This window comes from Podarcis raffonei, chromosome 12 (assembly GCF_027172205.1).
Source record: "Podarcis raffonei isolate rPodRaf1 chromosome 12, rPodRaf1.pri, whole genome shotgun sequence".
NCBI lineage: Eukaryota > Metazoa > Chordata > Lepidosauria > Squamata > Lacertidae > Podarcis > Podarcis raffonei.
Window position 1 is genome coordinate 9,586,423 of NC_070613.1, and position 23,676 is coordinate 9,610,098.

Consider the following 23,676-nt stretch of genomic DNA (forward strand, 5'->3'; position numbering starts at 1 on the left):
TCACAGGAGTGGAAGGGACGAAGGACGTTAGTGGAAGGGGCGTGGCTTGCGCGGTTGCCATGGCAGCCGTTATTGTGAGGGATGTCTGCGAACCGGGCGAGGAAGGAGGTGTACTTGGTCTCGCGAGATTTGCGGGGGCTGGTCTAATCAGTAGGGAGAGAAGGTGACAGTTGGAAACGTTGCTCGCGCTGCTCCTTTTCTCTGCCCCACCCCCACCGAGATGATAAAAGGGCGCGAGGTTCGGCTGTGTGGTACCTCAGTCAGAGCTCGGCTTTCCCGGGCTTTGTCATGTTTGCCCATATCACATTCCGTTCCTCGTTGCCCACACGTTTTGTTCATTCACCTGTACGTTGCTGGATGCATTGATTTACCTCAGAACCAGCAGGGCGCTGCACGCTTATGTATTTATTTTGGTGTATTAATCGCCCAGCCCCATGCCTCAGGGTGGGCAATACAAGCGCCCCTAACAATAAAGTTAAATTGAGCTTATCGAAGTTCCCTCACCATTTCATTACTTGAGTACCCAAAGGTCAGCACAAAGTCACCATAAAATATCCCCCCAAGATTATTGCCCTTTGCTGGCTGCATTATCATTATGGCAGCAATTATTAAGTCACTTTTTACAGTGAAAAGGCTGTGTATGCATTACCGGTTAGAAACAGCTAGCTCGTTCTTTTTCCTCAGATTAGATTGAAGCTGGTTTAGAGAGGAATGCACCAAAACAGTAGTTCAGAGAAACCACAAGATAGATACAGAACATGGCTAATTGTACACTGCTTGGCAAACCAGCCATGAAAGTGTTCTGGATCCATTTTGCCGACTTGAAAGAAATAAAATACAGCAGTTTAAAATTGGGGCGCAGGAGTAGAAGAACCATGACAATGTAAAATATATAAAATGGTCATCCAGCAGCACTTTAAGAAGGACCAAGTCGTTCCCACCACACTAAATGATGAGCAACACCATAAGAGGCAACATTAATTAACCAAAGGCCAAAGCAAATATAGGTCTTAGCCTGGCGTCCAAAAACTGACAAATGTGGAGCCAGGCATGTCTTCCTGGAAAGAGCATTCAACAAGTGGAGCAGCCACAGAAAATGCCACCTTCCATACATCCCTCAGGTGGGGCATGCAGAGAAGGGCCTCTGATGAAAACTGCAGGGTCAGGGTTTGTTCATGGGGTGGGAGAGGCAGTCCTTTAAATATTGCAGTCCTGTGTATGGTGTATCAAGAAGCAGTATGGTGTATCAAGAGGGAGGCAGTCTTGTGGCATCTTAAAGACTAAGGGGTTGCCAACATAATGCCCACAAGGTCCCCTTCCTTCAACAAAGTGCAGCTTATCAGAAGCACTGTGTTGTAGCCAAGACAATTGGCTGCAAGTGTGTGCTTGGTTGTCGGATACCCACAATAGTTTCTCCAATCTGCAAGTGGGCTCCAGAAGATTGCCCACCCCAGTTACTTGTGGTATAAGCTTTCACGAACCTTCCAGATGCATAGTTGAGTTATTATAAAAGTAAGGTATTATAATAGGGTGGCTGGGTTAGGCTGGGTGGGATTGCAAGAGAGAAATGAAATATGCAAAGTGCAGAGTGATCATTACATTAGTATCAGTGGCCATTCACAAAACAGTTGTTACTGACAACACAGACATTCTGGCATTGGAAAGCTAATTGACACATTCAAAGAAAAATATCTTTATGCTGATTCAAGCAATCAGAGGTAGAATTGGATCACTTGGTGAACTGTAATAAGCAGTTTCACACCACACGCGCTCTTTGAGGTTTCTTTGGGAATGGTCACTCACTCCTAGTGTCCAGGGAGAATGAAATGCAATTTCTGATATTTTTGTAAAGGACTCGCCTGTTTTTGCCATGCAGAATGCAGAAAGGCATTACTAGGTGATTATGGCATATTTCACAATGGAAGAGGAGCAGCAGGATAAATCCCTGATTTGGATGAGACCATTAGGTCTCTACAGCCACAGCACGCACTGCAACCTTCTAACAGTTTGACTTCATCCCCAAAGGCGTACTCCTCCATTGTCTCCCAAGACAGATGGATGTCAACAATTAGATCCTGTAACAGTGTTGCCAAGAGATAGGCTGGACACAGCTTAGTAGAAGGAGGTTTTGCATACAATGAATTGCTAATGGCCTCTTGCACCCTACCTCACCCCATTTAATCCTGCATAGAGACCATGAAAAGGGCTTATCTACTGAGTTTAAGGCATCTGCTGATCTTACGGCATGGGCAAGAAGGCATAGTTGCACCTTGCTCACTAGAAAGAGAGTTACACAAGCAAATTACACTTCTGCTGTGGCACAAAAATAGGTTAATCATTAACACCTTTTTTTTGGTAATCATTGTTTATAATACCCCATAGTTAGTTTTTTTGAATAGTCATATTTGCATTTCTGTAGCATGGCTGTGATTAATTTGATGTTTAGAACATTAGCCATGGTCTGAATGGGCACAAAGAGATGGCAAGGATTATTGTGTTGTGCAAATTTCCCCATTTATTAAGTGCATAGTTGTCCATTTAAAAGACCAAAGAATACTTTAATGCATATTTGTCTTAAAATACAGCCTTAATGTGTATTTGTCTTAAAAGCTGTTCGCATCCTGTTATTCTCTAAACAGGCATTTAAAATATACACCATCTTGCATCTTTGTATGGTACAATGGAAGGAAACAGGAACCACTTTTTATGCTGAAACATACTTTATCAATTAAAGTGTAGATAAGAGGCAGAGTATATCATCAGCTTATCCGGGAAATCTTTATTACTAACTTCTGTGGCCGTAAATGCCAGCAAACATTTGTGAGCATTGTGGGGGGAAACAACAGCTGTGTATGAAAAGCTGTGTTCTCTATTCCCGACATGTTTAGAAACAAACTCTCAAGGAATGTGGTATTTACCATTTCTGTCTGTATAATTTTTTTATTAATATGTTGAAGTCAAATTAGTAGACAAGATTATGACTAAAATAATAACATGCAACAGTGTAAACTTTTAAATCACCATCATATATATATATATATATGTTCTCTTTTCCCCATCTAGGTTCTATGCCAGCCTTCCTCAACCTCGGCCCTCCAGATGTTTTGGCCTACAACTCCCATGATCCCTAGCTAGGAGGACCAGTGGTCAGGGATGATGGGAATTGTAGTCTCAAAACATCTGGAGGGCTGAGGTTGAGGAAGCCTGTTCTAGGCCATGGGAAACCAAGCAGACAATTTAGTTAGGTCTGTTGCCTGCTTGTGGGAGAAAAGGAGAAATCAAGGGGATTGTTCTAAGAGAGTCTTTCAAAAAACCCTACCCACTTTCTGTTGTTTTTTCTTTTATATTTACCCCATGGTACTTACTTCTGAGTAGCTAATATTTCACTGCATTAGCAACAAATAGCAAAGTACAGTGGTACCTCAGGTTAAGTACTTAATTCATTCCGGAGGTCCATACTTAACCTGAAACTGTTCTTAACCTGAAGCACCACTTTAGCTAATGGGGCCTCCTGCTGCTGCCGCGCCACAAGAGTACAATTTTTGTTCTCATCCTGAAGCAAAGTTCTTAACCCGAGGTCTATTTCTGTGTTAGCGGAGTCTGTAACCTGAAGTGTATGTAACCTGAAGCGTATGTAACCTGAGGTACCACTGTATCAGGGAATCATAGTCTGCTAAGAACAAAAATAAAATAACAAAGTATAAACAGAACTATAGCCTGTAATTTTATTTTGGTTTTCAAAGACATTATGTCAGGCTACTGTGCTTGCTGAATGACCAGAAAAAGTGCTACAGCTTGCCCCTTTCCCTAGCAGGGGTTTATACACAAAATCAGCAGGTCCATATTTTCATGTTATGGAGCTAAACACAACTGAATAGGACAGCAATTGAGTCATATTCAAGGACTGGAAGCTATTCAATAAGACAAGAGTAGGGTGATTCAATATCCATATAACAAATGATGTGTTTATTTTTTGGTAATTTCCTTAACAATTATATATATTGCAACCTTACATTCTAATCCATGGTCTCAGTGGAATTTACATTTCGGTATGTGTGTATAGGATTGTGCAATTAGTCTGTACAGTGCTGTTAATTGACAGTTGAATTGCAGTGTACCAAGCCCAATGTAAGAAGAAAGGCTCTATAGACACTTATGGGTATCTCCTGCCATACATTCAGAACCGCACTTACAAATGAGGAAAGGTCCTGCTCAGCTCTTTAAATCCCATCCTGCTACCTTCCTTCTATAGCATACAGATTAATCCCTATATACGGTACATCAAATAGATCTTTTAAAGCAAGAAAAGAAATATTCTATTAGTATCAAAGTAGTTGGAATGGCACTGAAAATTAATGTTACGTAATAGAAAATATTGGCTCACTAAGTACATATTTAAGAGACTGCAAGACAGATTGTTACCTAATTGCTCTTTTCCCTTGGTTCTGGTGAGCAAAACCTTTTTGTGTCATTAGCTTCACAGTGTTTCAACAGATGAAATAACTTGTGCCTTTTAGAAGTTGATAATGTAGAATTACTACCATCTCCATTTACTTCCTCATATTATTTTGTTTCCTGTATAATCTCTTGGGATCCAATTTATTTATCTCAAGCCAGAAAGCATGCTCCTCCTCCTTGACATTCCCATTCCATCACAAGTCTGTACAAATTACAGTTTCAGCTTAAGAGAAAGCAAGGAAGAAATTTCTAAAGAATAATGTGGAATCTGACAAAGTAAGGTGAACTGTTTGCTATTTTGGAAAAAGATCAACTTGGGGGAAAGTCTGTTATATTCTATTGAGATGAAGTGAATCTGATGCTGTTACACAGAAAAATGTAAGTAATCTTCTTGGCAATGAGAATGAACTGGAAAATGTGAGAAAATTACAGGAAACTGTTGAAAATGTCTTCTTTTTTATTTCATAAAAGTATGGTTATTTGTATCTGATAGGAATGCTGCTATTATTTTTTTTAAAAAAAGTTCTTGCTTATGAAGAATTATGTAGAATTCTGAGAAGGCAGTGTGAAGTTACTGATTCAATGTATGCCTTACAGGCATGGCACATAAATTTTGTGGTCAGGAATAAAACACCTGGGAAACATGCAATTGACTGTTCTGGTTGCATTGTTTGTGAAGGGTTTAGAGTTGTGCTAAATTGTACAGATTTACTAGATTCTTACAGTAAGAAAGAGATGTGTTATTACTGTCCACCTGCTCTTGAGCACATATCCTTTTCCACCCCACCCCTATAGCTGCCAAAACACCCTGGCTTTCTTATGTTCAGCTGTAAACTCTAGGATTAAAGCTGAATCCATTGTATTAGTGGAGTACTAATGCATCTCTCTGCAAGCTATCTTTTTCAAATTCATTGCAAAAACATTTATTCTTTGTTTTTACTTGAAATTCTTTTATGTTTTGGGACTCAGCCTTTTGTTTAGAAGCCTCTCTAAGAATCAGTGGCTGAAGCACATCCATTCTGTTGTGTTTTTTAATACATTTACTCTGAAGTATATTATTCCTTCCCCTATTTCTGAGTTGCCCCTTGATATGCATCTGAGGAGCAAAAGATAAGGAAGAAATCAAACCAGTTGGCTTGTAAGTGAAGATACCCGCATGCCATTTCAAATAGAAAGGTGGCATGTCAACTCACAAGTGTGTTTTACATTTTCATGGGCGCCATGCTCCAACTTGCTGTTTTGAGTATTCATTATCAGCCTTGGTTTTCTGAAGTATCATTTAATTGTTTCACCTGAAAAAGTGTTTTTAGTTTACAGTAGGGTGGTCCAACACATGACCTGGGGGCCACATGCAGCCCTTGAAGCCGTTTTTGGTGGCCCTCAGCAACCTTGAGGACTTCTTAAAATGGTTTGATTAGCTGCCCTTTTTTGTTGTTGCTGTGAGGAGCACATGAAAACAAGCAGCAAAGGCATTTGTAATGTCTCCCTCAACCCAGTGGCAGAGGAAGGGGGTGGGGGGCGGACCGCTCCAGGTGCCAGCCGGGGGGGTGACATCGCCACGGGCGGGCGCCTCCCCCTTGGGATGCTGGCTCAGGCGGGCACTGCCCCATTAGGACAACGCTCGCACGGGTAGACGCCTACAATAGGATGCTTGGGTGGGCAGGCGCCTCCCCCTTGGGATGCTCACACGTGCAACGCCCCCGCGTGCGACGTGCCACTCCCCTGTGTGTGACTTGTCACACCCCATGTGCGACATGGCACGCCCCTGCCGCCCCGCGTACCAAAGCTCTTTTCTCCACAAATACCTCAACCTCTGGGAGACAAAACGTGCTATCCCTCCCTGCCTCTAACATTGCCTGGGGCTGCTCTGTGTATATATAAAAGGTAAAGGGACCCCTGACCATTAGGTCCAGTCGTGGCCGACTCTGGGGTTACGGCGCTCATCTCGCTTTATTGGCCGAGGGAGCCGGCGTACAGCTTCCGGGTCATGTGGCCAGCATGACTCAGCCACTTCTGGTGAACCAGAGCAGCACATGGAAATGCCGTTTACCTTCCCGCCAGAGCAGTACCTATTTATCTACTTGCACTTGACATGCTTTCGAACTGCTAGGTTGGCAGGAGCTGGGACCGAGCAACGGGAGCTCACCCCGTCACGGGGATTCAAACCGCCGACCTTCCGATCGGCAAATCCTAGGCTCTGTGGTTTAACCCACAGCGCCACCCACGTCCCTCTGTGTATATATAAAAAGGTAAAGGTACCCCTGCCCGTACGGGCCAGTCTTGCCAGACTCTAGGGTTGTGCGCCCATCTCACTCAAGAGGCCGGGGGCCAGCGCTGTCCGAAGACACTTCCGGGTCACGTGGCCAGCGTGACATCGCTGCTCTGGTGAGCCAGAGCCGCACACGGAAACGCTGTTTACCTTCCCGCTTGTAAGCGGTCCCTATTTATCTACTTGCACCCGGGGGTGCTTTCGAACTGCTAGGTTGGCAGGCGCTGGGACCGAACGACGGGAGCGCACCCCGCCGCGGGGATTTGAACCACCGACCTTTCGATCGGCAAGCCCTAGGCGCTGAGGCTTTTACCCACAGCGCCACCCGTGTCCCCCCTGTGTATATATAGGCAGCAACAAAATAATCATAGCAATAATAATGTATTAATGCAAGAGAGGTATTGCCACCCACTGGTATTGGACAGCTGGATACCTCCACGTATATATTTAAGGCTACAGCCCTGTACAGTATGAATTTACCTGGGAGTAAGTCTCAGTGAACTTAACAACATTTTCTTATGAGTAGGCACATATAAGGCTTGCACATTCTGACCTGAGCAGGGCTTAATCCCAGGTCAGCAGGCATGGAGTTGTGATCCTGTTTTACAGATCGCAGCCTAGCAACCTGATTTAGTGCAAACATACTAGGGAGTAGGTTTAGGAGTGCTTACCTTTAATATATTTATTGCTTATACATTATTATTTATTAACTATATTGTGAAAAATTTAATTAACAATATGGAAATTTAATTCAGTATGTGGCCTGCCAGGTTCTGTGTCAAAGTACTTTTGTGGCTCACGTGGTTAGAGAGGTTGGACCACCCTAGTTTACAGTAAGGTTTCTCACCAGATAATGTGTGCCACTAATTCCAGCGTCAAATTATGTATAAGACTGGCAACCACATATTCTTCGTTACTTATCTGCCTTGTTCACATGTAAAATGGTGGTGAGGCCTGATTTTAGCCCATAATGGTAGGTGCAGCATTTTTCCTATGGAAATTTTCTACTACTATATTTCTTCACAAAAAAGTGTTTTTAACTCTGCTGGGGGTTCTCTCCCTCTGGAGAGTGTGCAAAGCCCTGCATTTTGACTCTAAGCACCCAGCTGATACGTTTGTTAATTACCCACATGTGTGTCAGATCTATTTTTCACCTTCACATACAAGTCTGTTTCAAAAATCTGTACAGTACAGTATTGTAAGAAGTTTGGGGTTTCCTAGAAATTCATGAATCGTTCCTCAATAATGCTAATGGCAAGATAACCTACAAGATAGCTTTGTCCACTGCTGTTGATTTTCTGTGTAATGTACAGTTTCATTCTCCGTTCAAATGTTTTGAGTCACTTTAAGCTGGAAGTTGATCTAGCTAAGTCATATTCAGAGTAGGCACTTTTACATCAATGGACTTGTTACTAAAGTTCTGAACTGGCCTAATTCAGACATCTTTAGTTATTATATAAATATGCATGTGAAATGGGAACAGACTGGAAAAAGTGGTATATACATTTTAGAAATAAATAATTTGCACCACTCTAATGTATTGTGGGGTCCATTAAATATTGTTTATCATGTGTGCAGTTTTGCTGATACCATGGTATCAACTGACCCTCCCAAATATTCTGTTATTATGGCACTTTTACTATCTGTGTTATTCCTTTTGTAATCAGAATATTTGTTTGTTCCCAGTGCAAGAAGATGCCAAATTTTTCTTTTTCAACGGCTAGTAATTTCCTTCGGTTTACTCCTGAGACCTTGGATCAAATTAAAAAGAGAATTGCTGAGAAGAAAGCAAAGCATGCCAAGGCCACAGAGGAGGGCAATAGTCAAGAGCAAGAAGAAAATATTCAACCACAGCTTGATCTGAAAGTTTTTAAAAAGCTACCTATTCTATATGGAAAACCCCCTCCTTGGCTCATTGGAGAACCACTGGAAGATGTTGACCCCTATTACAAGGATCGTGAGGTGATACAGTTTCTTTAAAGTAAATTGTAAGAATTTTTGTTACATAAAATGTTTTTGTAAACCAAAAACAAAAATGCTACAGTTTCTTCTTGTGTAGCAGTCAAAGTAGAAATTACAAATGAATTTCAGAACAGGTCTGAAAACATTAATTAATTTAATAAATATGCTCAAATCTTTAAGCATAGTATCTGGGATTTAATTAAAAAGTCTGTTCTTTGTTAACATTGCTATAAATGTTCATGTACATCTTGGACAGAATACCCATTTAAATGGTACCATGTGCACATTAAAGCAGATCTGTGGACAGGAGCCTAAATGTTCAGTGTTAATTTTTCAGATAACAAGCTGTAGCAATGTGTACAGTTATGAACATTTAACTTTTAATTTTTATGGCACTTACATGCACTTCATTATGTTCAACATTACAACCAGTAGACCCAGGCAAAATATATTTTTCAGTGAACATGCTATGAATACACAGTCAGAATGCTTTGTTGTGCATTTGAGATAAACTTCATACGAAATAATCTCTGCTGAAGTACTACATTTGTATTAATTCATTAAATTAAGATTTTAATGGAGGCCATAAAATCAGTGTCTTTGTCACTGTGATAATGCAGCATATTCGTCTTATGCTGGATGAGATGTATCACTTTATTTCATTTGTAGCCGTGCCTGCTGTTTTTGTTTGCTATCAGCAAGCAGAAGTATATTTAGCCCACTGGCCTCTTAATAAAAATAGAGGTAGAATCATTCCATAACTTAAGCAAATGAATAAAACAGCAGAGCAACATCAACTTCCAAACTCCCATTATTTATTTTGCAAATGAATTCCATGGCACAACTCTGATCTGAATCAGCAGCTGGTGATTTATTTCATTGCAAAAAGCAGCAAACTAAGATAAAAACACTGATCTGTGTCATCCTTGTGTGTTTGGCCTTCAGTGAATGGCTACCACTACGCAGTCTTTTATGCAGCTCCTTGTCATAACGATGGGTCTCCTGAGTGATGTATAAATAGAATGAGTTGCACTTCTGTGTTTGTCTACTTTCATCTGCAGTCCATATTGTTCTCCCCAGTCAATCTTTATGAAGTTGCAGTGTGTTTATATTTGTAGACAGTAGGTCTATCGTGAGCATGTTATATTTAAAAAGCATTTCCATCTATTTTACAGACTTTTATGGTGCTATCAGCCAGGAACAGAATCTTTCGGTTTTCTGCCACCAAAGCCTTGTTTTTTTTCAGTCCTTTCCATCCACTGAGAAGACTAGCTGTGAAAATTTTGATACACACATATCCTTCCAATGGGTTTCCTTCATTCTTAATCTCTTATACAGAATCACAGAGAACTGTTAGTTATATATGTATATATGAACTTTAATAAATATTTCTTAGGATTCTGGAGAGCGAAAAGGTGTGTCCCAATAAAATATTATGTGGAGGTATAGTGAGTAGGTTTTTCTTTATGTTCCATGGTTATCTGTTTGAATTTGAAATGAAGTTTATTTTAGGTTAGATTAACTATTGACCATTGAGGTTAACTCCCACTCACTCACCCTCATTTTCTGTAATATTTGACTGGATTCACAGGTTTGACGAATCATTTATTCTATTTTTAATATTTTGTTGGAAGCCACCCAGAGTGGCTGGGGAGACATGGGTGGGGTACAAATATTTATTTATATATTTATTTATTTATTATCCTGTGTTCTGCAACTTTGCTATGGTCCACTACTGCGGTTGAAAACAAAATTTCAACTGTGTTACTAAGAAGAAAGAGCACAATTTATTATTTAGACCTACAGAAGATTAGATGAAATGTAGGCTAGCCCAGAGCCCCTTGCAATTTGCAGTGACAGATATAATCAGCTGGTGCTCAGCAGGTTGAAGATATCCATGTCCTTTCTGTGCTTGAACACATGGCTTATAATTATCTGTTTTGTTTAGATACCTTTTTGGACTGCCTGTATTAATTTATATGTTTAAATCAGGATTGATGGAATATTACTATTCTTAATGTCACCTGACAATGTTTATTATTATTATTTGCTTTTCTCTTTTTTTCTATTATGCTCACAAATTAAAAACTGAAATAAAAAAAGAAAATGAGATGGTGCAAATGCACCTTTAGGAAAACTGACCACCAGCCATTCTCCTGTGGTGAGTCCATACAATATGAGAGCCACTTGTTTTGCTGGCCCTGTATATTAAGATCCCTTGTCTTGCAGTCATGTTTCATACTATAGCTAAATGATCAGAGCTAGTGTAACACGATCCCTTCACCTCAAAACATACAACCCCAAATTATAAACAGTACATGCCCCAAGTGTGCAGCTGTAGGCTAGAAATTGGTTTGCTTATGCAACTTTGTTCCATATTCCCTTCACTTCACCCAGAAGTTCATACCCATCTTTAATACCTTGGTTTATTCTGTACTGGACACACTAGCCCTGTTTTGAAGGTATGAAATGTGCAGGTAAGGAGGGGAGCTTTCCTACACTCAACATCCATACAGGCAGCAGAAGGTCTGAATGTTGTGGTGTTGGGCATATGGTGGGCTGGCCTGATTTGGACTATGACTAAAAGTGGCAACCATTGCCCCACTGGCGTACAAAGGGGCACCATTTGGGGAAAGGGTGCCATTGTGGCCACCACCCCGGGACGCGTGCCGCATGCTGCACAACCACGGACGTGCATCACACCCCCGCGGGTGACACGCCACGCCCCCTATATCTTCTTTTGTACCTTCAAGAGCTCTTGTTTGGGTTAGACATGGATCTTGTTTGTTGTTGTTGTTTAGTCGTTTAGTCGTGTCCGACTCTTCATGACCCCATGGACCAGAGCACGCCAGGCACTCCTGTCTTCCACTGCCTCCCGCAGTTTGGTCAAACTCATGCTGGTAGCTTCGAGAACACTGTCCAACCATCTTGTCCTCTGTCGTCTCCTTCTCCTTGTGCCCTCCATCTTCCCCAACATCAGGGTCTTTTCCAGGGAGTCTTCTCTTCTCATGAGGTGGCCAAAGTCTTGGAGCCTCAGCTTCAGGATCTGTCCTTCCAGTGAGCACTCAGGGCTGAGTTCCTTAAGAATGGATAGGTTTGTTCTTCTTGCAGTCTATGGGACTCTCAAGAGTCTCCTCCAGCACCATAATTCAGAAGCATCAATTCTTTGGTTACCCAGAGAATAAAGGCAAGATTGTCTACTGTTAAAAGGCTGAAAGGAGATTTCTTCCGATCTACCTCAAGTGCTTGAAAATGTGCACGGGAACTACCTTGTATCAGTCCTGATGCTGACTATAGCTTAAGGTTCATAACAGTTACTATGCTGAATAAAGAAGAAACAAGCAAAGTTAAGCTAAAGAAAATGCATTATTTTCAGAGTTTTCCTTTTAATTTAAGAGCATGATAGTAAGTAGCATTCATCACATTTATTTTGGTTACTCATATTTTACCACAAACTGTTGAATATTTATTTGTTTGTTTAATTTATATACCACTTTATACTTGGAGGTATACCCCTTATTTTTCAATGAAACACTATTTCCTTAACACATCATGTACATTATTCATAGCATTCATAACGTGTGTGGTTCTCATTAACTGTATTTTTATGACTTTAAACAAGCCTCCAGAAAATTACCAAATCGCTGAGTAAGTATCACTCCACACTTCATGTACAATATACTAATCTATGGATTGAATGAGAATCAACCCATTGGAAGGCAGGAATAAACACAGAAGGAATGCCTGCTTGTAAGTGGGAAATACCAGAGTTGCACCTGATATTCAAATAGGTGCACTGAGGTCTACTCAGGTCTAACTTGAGTGGGGGTGAGGAAGTGAATTAGCAGGAAAATAATGCTCATTTGTGCACAAGCCCTAAGTCTCCTATTATACTGTCTTGCTTGGAACTGCAAAAGTAAGGGGAGGGTGAGTCAAACAGCAGCTCATATGTGACTGGTGGGGTGTATTTTGCTTTCTGGATCATGCAATGTGCAAGCCTTATCTAGCAGTTGGCTGACAGATGGAAATAAATATTATAATCGTATAATGAAATCTAACCACACCTTTGCCTATAATGCCATCACAGCACTTCCATTTTTCCTTGGGCTTCATGTGGGAAGTAGCACATGAGTAGCCTTGATTCCCTCCACACTGGTAATGATTTTGCTTCTCTGGCTTTGATTTTCAGGTATATTTTCACAGTTATTTATACAGTTGAATTTGCAGTAAAAATAGTTGCAAGGGGATTTGTTTTGAATGAATTCACCTATCTTCGAGATCCCTGGAACGTTTTGGATTTATTTGTTTTAATTATGACGTAAGTTTCAGTGTTCCTTCTTTGCAGTTTATAATTTTTCATACAGGAGAAAAACTAGAGCTAGAATTCTGCTAGCTTTGCATGTGAAGATGCTGCTGACCTTGGGAACATTTAAACATATAACGTGGGAATCTCCTAACAAGTTCTGCCATTGTAAGCCCCATGTGAGGGCTTCTGCTTGCGTAACAGGGCTTTTCCTTCCTTTCCTCCCCCTCACAACTCTGACACACCCCAAAATTGGCTCAGGCAATCTGGGGAGAACCCCCAGAACAGTGGGGATGGGGAAGGAGAGGAGGATAGTTACGTCTGGCAACCTGCACTACTTGCATTGACAGGATGTTCACCGTAGGATGATGCTGAATTCCACCCATTGTGGATGTAGTTCGACTTTTTAATCTACTAATTCTAGCTACTATTAGACTTCATGTTGTGCCCTTTGGATGAGGAGTGTTTTGGACTTGTGTCAAATTTTAACTATACGTTGTAGAAATATCTGCACAATTTTGAGCAGCCAGTGTGGTGTAGTGGTTAAGAGCGGTAGTCTCGTAATCTGGGGAACCGGGTTCGCGTCTCCGCTCCTCCACCTGCAGCTGCTGGGTGACCTTGGGCCAGTCACACTTCTCTGAAGTCTCTCAGCCCCACTCACCTCACAGAGTGTTTGTTGTGGGGGAGGAAGGGAAAGGAAAATGTTAGCCGCTTTGAGACTCCTTAAAGGGAGTGAAAGGTGGGATAACAAATCCAGACTCTTCTTCTTCTTATGAAACGGCCAGTCACTTAAACTATGTGTGGAGGTTTGTTTCAGTATAAGCTGAATGCTAGTACAGCGTGTGGTGGAATGGAATGGTCTGTGGCCCTGCCCTCCCTGAGTTTACATACACACAAAATGGGGCCTTGTGCATGCAAAGTATCTGCTTTACCACTGAGTGAATATGGCCCTTTCCCAAAAACAATATACACACACGAAGCTTCTTTATCCCAAATCAGATGATAGATCTTTCTAACCCACTGCTGCATGCTCCTGGCAAGCAGTAGCTCTGCTTGAGTTTCCTGCTCCTTGACATTTCCCCCCCCCCCGGAAGTGTGGGAGATTGAACCCAGAGCCTTTGGAATATTAATGCTGTGTCCTACCCCTCAGTTGTAGCCCACATGCCACACTAATAGCCCATTGTATGGGGAAAGCAGGGATTGGCGGGGGCAGGTAAGAATATGTGTGCAGAATACAAACTATAGCTACCAGTAGCATTGTCTTATAAAATGATGAGTCTCTCGATATCTTTTTTCATATTTTGAAATTTTCAGGTATGCAGCTTTGGCTCTGCCTTTTAGTAGCATTTCAGCTATCCGAATTTTCAGGGTTCTGAGAACTTTAAAAGCTGTTTCTGTAATCCCAGGTGAGAGACTCTTTTTCTTGCTTTGTTTGTTTTGTTCAGTTACTAAATTTGTATTCCATCTTTCACTCAAGGAATTCATACTAACCCAAATAAGAAACAGTTAAAAACAATCTATTATGAAAATTCAATGAAGCAGTAAGTCACAAAAGAGAAAAGTTCTGACAACAACACAATTTATAGATTAAGATTACCAGATTCCCCCCCCCAATGAATCCAGGGACACTTTTCAACTTCAGCAGGAATGATAGGATTTTGTCAGGGGACTGATTTGTAAATCTGGGGACTGTACCCGGGAAATAGGGACGTCTGGTAACATTATAGATCAAAACTGAACTTTAAATGGTACCAGAAGACTATAGCCTATAGGGAGCTTGTTCAAACTCTGGTGCACTTCCAAAAACAAATCAGGAGACAGACACTATCAGAAGGTGAGACACTTATGCACTCCCATCTCCCCACCCCTAAAGCACATTGCAATAGTTGGACTTCAGGGCTTCTTTCCAAAGCGTAGACCCTAAAGATAATAGTTGAGAAACATAATTCAAAAGGACTGTAGTTTTTGTCCTCTGTTATCAGTCTGTATAATATTTACTCTTCTGTTCATAGGACTAAAAGTCATTATAGCTTCACTTCTTCAGTCTGTCAAGAAGCTTGCCAATGTGATGCTGTTGACTGTTTTCTGCTTGGCTGTCTTTGCCCTGGTTGGCCTCCAACTCTTCATGGGCAACTTAAAATATAAATGTGTCCATGCTTCTTACTTGAATAATAGCATCATCAAGGAGGAGTCATGCACATTAAAGGATTCAGGTAAAAACACCCCCCTTAAAATCTGTAGCATATTGCTTACATAACCCTGGTACTTTTTGTACTGCCAAAACAGTGTTTTACTTTCGGATCATTCCTAAACTGGCATTTATAAATTGATAAAATAGCATCCCACGTACCATATTATTATGTGGTTTTGAAGTTTCATCGAACCATGTTGAGTCATATTTAGACTTTATATTTTGCTAGCATCTTTATTTGTGTAAGAACTAATAGTAACAATAATAATGCTGTCATATGACTTGAGCTGAATTCTGTACGGCACACAGACCAACAGCACAATTCAGCCCAACACAGACCTGGATTTTTTTTTTTAAGGGTCTGGAGAGAGAGTTCCAAAGTTGTGGAACCACCACCTGGAAAGCCCTATTCCTAATACCTCCCCAGATAATCTGGGGCTTGCCATTCACTGGTTCCTCAACCAATCCTCCATCTGCATCTTTCTAACTCAGCCAGCCTATGACATAGCAACTTCCAGCTTGATTTCTCTTCTCTTTCTTCCATGTGGGATATAAAGGGGAAGGAGATTGGAATTCACTTATTGGACTTAGTCTATCCAGCCTTGGCATGAGTAACCTAGCCTTATTGATGAATTCCTCTGAGGAGTCAAGGACCCCAGTGCATCCCATGGTAGTGATTCTGCCTCTTTTGGAGCAATTGCCTTCAGGCAGAAGGAAAGAGTGTTTAAGGAGACATCCTGAGGGGCAGTCAGAATGCTACTGAGATGGATGACATTCTGGTGAGGTGGGGCCTTCTTCTGACTCCCTCCCCAACTGGTGACTGAAGGCAGATCTCTTCCCTCCACTCCACGGAGAGTGAATTTTCTTCTGCTGTCTTTGGGACTGGTGCTCTTTTGGGGGAGCCACCTGGGCTTCAGTGTTGACTTATGTGAAACAATGCAAGCGTAGAGTGTATGCATCAGCCAACATGTCCTTCAGCAAGCAGGCACTGCAGGAGGTGGTTCAACAACAGGGTGGGGGCAGGCCACAGGAGAGCCTACTCAGCTGGGCACACCTGAGAATATGCCATCCATGAATCTCCTCCTCCACTCCAAAAGAATAGAATGTTGGACTTGCATTCATTTTCTGCAGGGGATGGAGGAAATCCAATGCTCTCAGTGCTTAGGGTGACTGCAGTAGGCAGATGTATTGGGTTAAACTGTAAGTACAGCAGTACGTAGTAAAATGAGGCAGGGAGGGTGTGTCCAGGGGTATGTTCCCTGTTGGTTTTTTCTGTTCCTGTTCTATTCTGTTTGCCAGTTGCATTGCCATGATTGCATACTGTTGTGGAAACTGGAGTGGTTTACTCTTAGGGTGTCATCAATCTGCATATCTTGCCTAGTGAAGTGAGTGGGAGACACAGCCCATATGTGGGTCCCCTCCATTCACTGCAGAAAATGAACTTCTCGCAAAAAGTCCAGCATTCTACTCTCTCAATCAGATCAGGGGATACTGCTGCAGGGTCTGATGGGCCAATTTCATGTGGCTTGGTGGGCTAGATGCACCTGACTGGGAGTTTGTTATTCAGCTGATAACTACATCCATTGTATTGTGAGGTAGGAAGAGGCTTTAAATGACTATTACTTTTGCTTCCAAAATGTTTGCTTCCAGAAGTATATCAGAAAAAGAATTCTTCTACTGATGTATTGCTGTGTGGATACACCTCACATCCCAAGTAAGTGTAACTAAGGACCAAACTCAACAAGATGTTAATTGTTAAAGCTGTAAACGGCTTCAGCCATATATACTTAAAGGAGCGTCTTCACCCCTGTCATTCAGCCTGGACACTGAGATATAGCTCCGAGGACCTTCTAGCGGTTCCCTCACTGCAAGAAGTGAGGTTACAGGGAACCAGGCCTTCTTGGTGATGGCAACCATCCTCCTATCAGATGTCAAGGAGATAAGTAACTATACAACCTTTAGAAGGCATCTGAAGGCAGCCCTGTATAAAGATGTATTTTATGTTTGAAGTTTTACTATGTTTCTGTATATGCTAGAAGCCACCCAGAATAGCTGGGGCAACCCAGTCAGATGGACAGGGTACAAATAATAATAATAATGTTAATACAATTAACAATTAAAACAATTAACATGCTTAGTTTTAAAATTTAAACAGCAGCCATGCATGACTGGGACATTTAATAATTTCCTTCTATGCTGCAGACCTGATAAAAATCACCCCGACTCTGTTGGTGGAGCAGTATATCTATAGTGGGTTTTTCTGAAAGGCAGAATTTATGCAGAGGGAGATCCCCTAACAGTTCTAGTCCCTGCCTTCATTGGCCTAATAAGAGTAAAAACAAAACTAATCCTTACCCCAATTCTTAGCTAGGGAGGAAAGTGTATCAATCATCTCTTTCCCTTCCCTTCAGATTCTGAAATGCCTTCAGGCAAACAGACATGAGTAAATAAGATCAAGCACAATAAAAGGTCCTTCTACCTTGAGTGTGCCTTCCCCAGAGGATTCCCTGGCAGGAAGGGGTCAAGAAAACTGATCCACCTCCAACACACTCCACTTGATCAATGTACCTTATTGACCAGTCTCCCCTTTCAATAGTAGATGGATCTGACTTCTGAAAATGTATCAGAAGCAAAGGAAGAGTGGTGCTAGATCAGGCCAAAGGTCTATCTAGAAACACTGCCCAGCATGTCTTTCACAACAGCCAAGCCAATGTCTTTGGGAATCATCCTCTCCTGCTGTTGTTCAGAGGCATGCTGCCTCTAATACCTGATGTAGGAGAACCATCATGACTAGTCGTTCGGTGAGATCTTCCACTGGGGAGAAAAAAGAAGAGGAGGAAGTATGTAGGATAAACTTTCCTTGTCACTCTAGTCATATCTAGAAGAGAGTCTCCAAGAATCTAGAACAGGCTTCCTTAACCTCGGCCCTCCAGATATTTTGAGACTACAATTCCCATCATCCATGACCACTGGTCTTGCTAGCTAGGGATCGTGGGAGTTGTAGGCCAAAAACACCTGGAGGGCCGAGGTTGAGGAAGCCTGATCTAGAAGAACATTTACATGTCACATCTATGAAGTCATCTGGACAGTCTTCCTAATATGGTAAAAGTGGGAGAAAGTCTTACACTCCAAAGCAGGTTTCAAGGAACATGTTATCTTTGTACAAGCAAGCATTGACCAGAGACTATCCCCAACCACTCACAGAAAAGCCTCTGACCTTTTCTTGGTCCTCTCAAAATAAGGTCACAGACCACTCAGTTATTACCTACCTTCATCTTCTCCTCAGAGGTTCAACACAACTTAACTCACAAACAGTGCAAAGGTTCCCCTCATGGGATCTCCACAAGGTATTCTGGGCTTTAAGTAAAACAACAACACCTCATTGAGCCACTGAAATAAGTCTCTCAAGGTCACTCCTTAGCACAATTACATCTGCCAGGTGATTCTTAGAACTAGGGGTACTGTCTATTAAGAAGCAAATCCTTCACTCAGACCCTTCTGCCTCCACCCTTTATAGTTACTGCTCCCACACGGACTTTGAGATAGGATGGGCTAGTCTCTGTCCTATGCCATTATGCCTTTAATAGCTTTCTCTGAACATATAAAACTTTTCTGTAGCAGGGGAATAAAATTATAACTTATCACAGGGGCCAGTTAAAATGTTGATAACGTTGGTTTGATTTTAATAAACTCTGTTCAGTATTGACGTTGAGACTGTAACAAAACCTAGAAGATTAAGTATGTTTGAGAAAGATGTGAATGTCCAGGTTCCACTTGTGAGGTAAGCAGTCAGAGAGATCTTTTACTTGAAAGTTATCAGTAACATAATGTATTCTCTTTTGTAAGTGAAACTGAATGTAAAAACGGAACCTATTATTGTGTGAAACATGGAGAAAATCCTGATGATGGATACACCAGTTTCGATCATTTTGGATGGGCCTTTCTATCATTGTTCCGACTGATGACACAGGATAGTTGGGAAATCCTCTATCGGCAGGTAAAACTTTTTTTTTAAATGTACTGAAGGGTAGATTTCCTTTAACATAGCAGGGATAGTTGGGTTATGGCTCCACCTTCTGGTCAAGTCAGAAATGAACACTTTGGAAGTAGACTGGAAGTATCATGATGCTTCCATGGACTTGCCAAACGGGATACAAGAAACATACCTTTCAACATTTCTCAGATGAAAATAGGAACATTTTTCACGCCCTCCCAGAACTGACCCTCCTCAAACCCCCACCCCCATTTTTTTGTGCTGCCCCCCCCCCGTAGAGCATTTCCTATCTGAAGAAGGGTGAGTGTTACCACCAGTGCACCAACAGGACACAGCACACACACCCCACCATCCTGAAAAAACACCTTAATCCAAATTTTATTTTATTTTATTCTTTGGTGGAGTTACAAAAAAATCCACACACCAATAATTACATTTTAGAAAAGGGCAAGATTAGGCACAGATGCGCAAATCTTTTTAAAAAATACGGTAATCATCATCATCAACACCCCTTGTGCCCCACGCCTGCCCAGGACAGCAATGCCTGTGCCTCAGAGCTGGCATATCATGCAGGGCTGAGCCTCGGTAGTGGCAGCCTTTTCTCCTCTTCTCCCGTTCTCCAGCAGCTGCTATGAACTGCTCAAAGGAGGAGGTTGTCAGTGGCAGCCAGGGAGAGGCAACAGGATGCTTCTTCGTAGCTGCCACTGCTGCCGCCACCACTGCTCAGGACAAACACTGGCTTATTCTCCTCTCCGAGCTCAGCACTCTGAGGAAACAGGGACATTCCAGGAAAATTGGGACACTTGGAGGGTATGAAACATAAGCCCAGGAATTTAAGGAGAAACTTAGAAGCAAGCAACAGAGATCAGCAACAGAAAAACCCCATCAGGAACAGAAAGCCTACTTCCAATACTAACACTGAACAGTTTAATAGGGGGAAAGACCTATAGTCTTCTTTTTTTAAGTGCAGACAATTTACACTGAAGGAAATCTACGCTTCATGTTGGTACCAACCGTACTATTTCACTTTGGCTAGCAAGGATGGTATGTTGGGACATAGCAAAGCTAATCCTGATAGGGTGGGTCCCTTGACTGCACCCCTGCATAATTTATCATGGAGAGACCTGCTGCAGGACCCTCCTTCCAAATGCAGCCTCTGCATAATTATCAATTGTGTCGTGATGAATGAATGTGTTTGGAGAAGCCCATGCAGCGTCTGTACAAGCCTTATGAAGCGCACCATTAGTAGTGAAAGCCACAGAAGCAACTGCAGCCCTAGTGAAATGAGCGATCAATCAAAGGGTAAATGTAAAGCTGTCAGAATCTTATGAAGATTTTTGGAGTTAACTAGGAGACAACAGTGGTTGCTTGACCTGATGCCGTTGCTCCATTACTATTCTATTAATTGGATTATTTTAACATTTGTTTTTGCGCGGGACGCGGGTGGCACTGTGGGTAAAAGCCTCAGCGCCTAGGGCTTGCCGATCGAAAGGTCGGCGGTTCGAATCCCCGCGGCGGGGTGCGCTCCCGTTGCTCGGTCCCAGCGCCTGCCAACCTAGCAGTTCAAAAGCACCCCCGGGTGCAAGTAGATAAATAGGGACCGCTTACCAGCGGGAAGGTAAACGGCGTTTCCATGTGCGGCTCTGGCTCGCCAGAGCAGCGATGTCACGCTGGCCACGTGACCCGGAAGTGTCTCCGGACAGCGCTGGCCCCCGGCCTCTTGAGTGAGATGGGCGCACAACCCTAGAGTCTGTCAAGACTGGCCCGTACGGACAGGGGTACCTTTACCTTTACCTTTTAACATTTGTTTTTATTCTCTGATCATTGTTTTGCTGAAAGACAATACATGATGAGATATGTATTTCATGCTTGCAGGTTATCAGAACATCTGGGAAATCTTACTGCATCTTTTTTGTGATAATCATCTTTTTGTGCTCATTTTATCTATTTAATTTAATCCTGGCTGTTGTAACAATGGCATATGAAGAGCAAAACAAAGCAACACTTGCACACACAAAGGCAAGGGAGATGTTACTTCGTGAAGCAAAAGAACTACTAAAAAAGGAAAAGGTTTGCAAAACTTTTTTTAAAAAATTATTATTATATACTTAGCCTAATTGTTTTGATTGTTGTTGCTGTTGTTAACAATAGAAATAAAGTATGTATAATTCTACTGTTGTATCTTCAGCCATGATAATTACTACTTAATTATGGCTGAAGTTCCAATAACAGAATTTAATATTTAATATTTATTAAATTTCTGTAGGGGAAGAGGAAAAACATTGCAACATTAACATGTGAATTAAATGAAATACATTAATAGATTTTATGATGGTGGCAGTAAAAATGCTGAAAGCTTTTCCCTGCAATCGGTGATGCGATGGTCTGGAATGTGATTCTCCACTTTGCACTCTTTTTGCTGTTTGTCATAGACTGCCCTTTTTATCTATTTACTTAGAAAAGTTAAAAATTGCTTTCAAAATAAATATTTTCAAAAATTTACATAGTACAGGATGGCTTGCAAACATGGGCGCAGAGCAATTCAAACTCTAGGTATAGTGCAGGATATAAATTCAATAAATAATAATAAAAATGGATGTGGGTGGCGCTGTGGTCTAAACCACAGAGCCTAGGACTTGCCGATCAGAAGGCTGGAGGTTCGAATCCCTGTGACGGGGTGAGCTCCCGTTGCTCGGTCCCTGCTCCTGCCAACCTAGCAGTTCGAAAGCATGTCAAAGTGCAAGTAGATAAATAGGTACCACTCCGGCGGGAAGGTAAACGGCGTTTCCGTATGCTGCTCTGGTTCGCCAGAAGTGGCTTAGTTATGCTGGCCACATGACCCGGCTCCCTCGACCAATAAAACGAGATGACCACCGCAACCCCAGAGTCGGCCACAACTGGACCTAATGGTCAGGGGTCCCTTTACCTTTACCTTTAATAATAAAACTACAGGAAGCCCAAGGAATTGTTTAAACCCATGTAATCTAAGCCCAGGTAAATTATGCTGGTGTGATTTACCCTTATTCCAAACAGCATGCAAGAGTGGGGCTATGAGCTGGCCCAAGCCTAGCAGAAGGAAACAAGCTTTTAAATGATGCCAGTGTAACTTCCACAGGGTTGCTAGGTCATGTGATAGAGCTGAATGGATTTTGGAATGCCAAAAAAATCCCCTCTTCTGGACTTGCCTCAGCCAAACCTCAGCTGAGCTATATCTCTGGATGAGGGATTTCAACTGGCACAGCTTTGCCTATTCCAAACTCTGCTCATACCTGTAGATCTTGGGTTTGTATTTCTTGCTTAATTAAGCAAAAAACCTTAAGAATACAAAACTATGCCTTGAAGAAATATCTTCAAGGAACGATATGCCTTCTAAAGTTTAAAAGTATCTTCAGGAATTCAAAAATGAAAGTTGTTTGGAGGAGATATCCAATAATTCAAAATGAAAACTTTAAATTCAGGGTATAAAGTTTGAATATCAGTTTCAAAGAAATATTCTTCAGATGCCTGTAAATCAGAGGTGGGAACCTTTTCTGGCCTTTGCACCAAATTCGTATCTCCCTTCCCTGTGGCAGACAAAATCTGAGAGGTGTATAAGGCAGCTAATCTGTCAATCAGTACAACATCAGGTCACTATAATTTCAGGTGATGCTGTGCTTTGGAGTCCCAGTTCTTGGGACTACAAAGAACAGAGCAGCACTGTTTGAAAGCATGTTTGCTCTTTGCAAAAGGGGTTTTGAGGCATTCCCCCATTCTCCTGTATGAGCATCTATCACAGTAGCTTTTCAAGCAGGAGCGTAATGTTGTCTGATAGCCTCTTTGCTGTTTGTTCCCTGCTTCAGTTTGAGCCTCTGTAGGAAGTGTGCATGTGCATAGAAACCTTAACCACATCTGGGAGTGATAATATCCAAGTTAGAAGGTCCAAACTGCTCCTGCCTCATGGTTCTGGTTTCTTCAGAGCAGGGGACTTAATTAAGTTGCTCTCCTACATTGCTGAAGTCAGTGGTGGTTCTGACTATCTTGGCCTCAGTGATGGGGCAAAGAATAATCCGAATGCACTCACCTCCAGAGCAGGAAAAGAATAAATAACACTATATCCAGTCAGGTAATCAAGGCTACATCTGTCATATAATATGTGGGTTGCGCTAGGGCCTCTTTTGCAAACAGTAGTGCAAAAAGTCTGTATACTGCTCTTGTCTGTATTCTGCTCTTGTCAGGTAATCAAGAGCAGTCAGGTAATCAAGGCTACATCTGTCATATTATATGTGGGTTGTGATAGGGCCTCTTTTGCAAACAGTAGTGCAAAAAGTCTGTATACTGCTCTTGGGTTATGTTCTTAGATAGTATAAATGCTCTGTTTTGGGGCGGAACTAGGTATTGTTGCTGAGATAATGTTTCCAATAGTCCTAAATGCTCACAAGTTGCTTAATGTAACAGTTCTTACAAACATGCACAGAGCCTGTGTTGCAAAGATTGAAAAATATACGCCTGGTCACAGAGGC

General features: G+C 41.9%; 1 protein-coding gene across 1 annotated transcript in view; it reads left to right on the forward strand.

Annotated features, from left to right (window-relative positions):
• Positions 1–6,245: 6,245 nt before the first annotated feature.
• The window catches only part of LOC128423921 (sodium channel protein type 5 subunit alpha-like), a 43,146-nt gene continuing 25,715 nt past the window's right edge, over positions 6,246–23,676 (forward strand). The window contains exons 1-9 of the mRNA XM_053409534.1: positions 6,246–6,707; positions 7,082–8,689; positions 9,865–12,337; positions 12,879–13,007; positions 14,307–14,398; positions 15,005–15,205; positions 16,834–16,897; positions 19,030–19,180; positions 21,053–21,247. Coding sequence (XP_053265509.1) covers positions 12,216–12,337; positions 12,879–13,007; positions 14,307–14,398; positions 15,005–15,205; positions 16,834–16,897; positions 19,030–19,180; positions 21,053–21,247 — 954 coding nt within the window. The 5' untranslated portion in view covers positions 6,246–6,707; positions 7,082–8,689; positions 9,865–12,215. The remainder of the gene's footprint in view (positions 6,708–7,081; positions 8,690–9,864; positions 12,338–12,878; positions 13,008–14,306; positions 14,399–15,004; positions 15,206–16,833; positions 16,898–19,029; positions 19,181–21,052; positions 21,248–23,676) is intronic.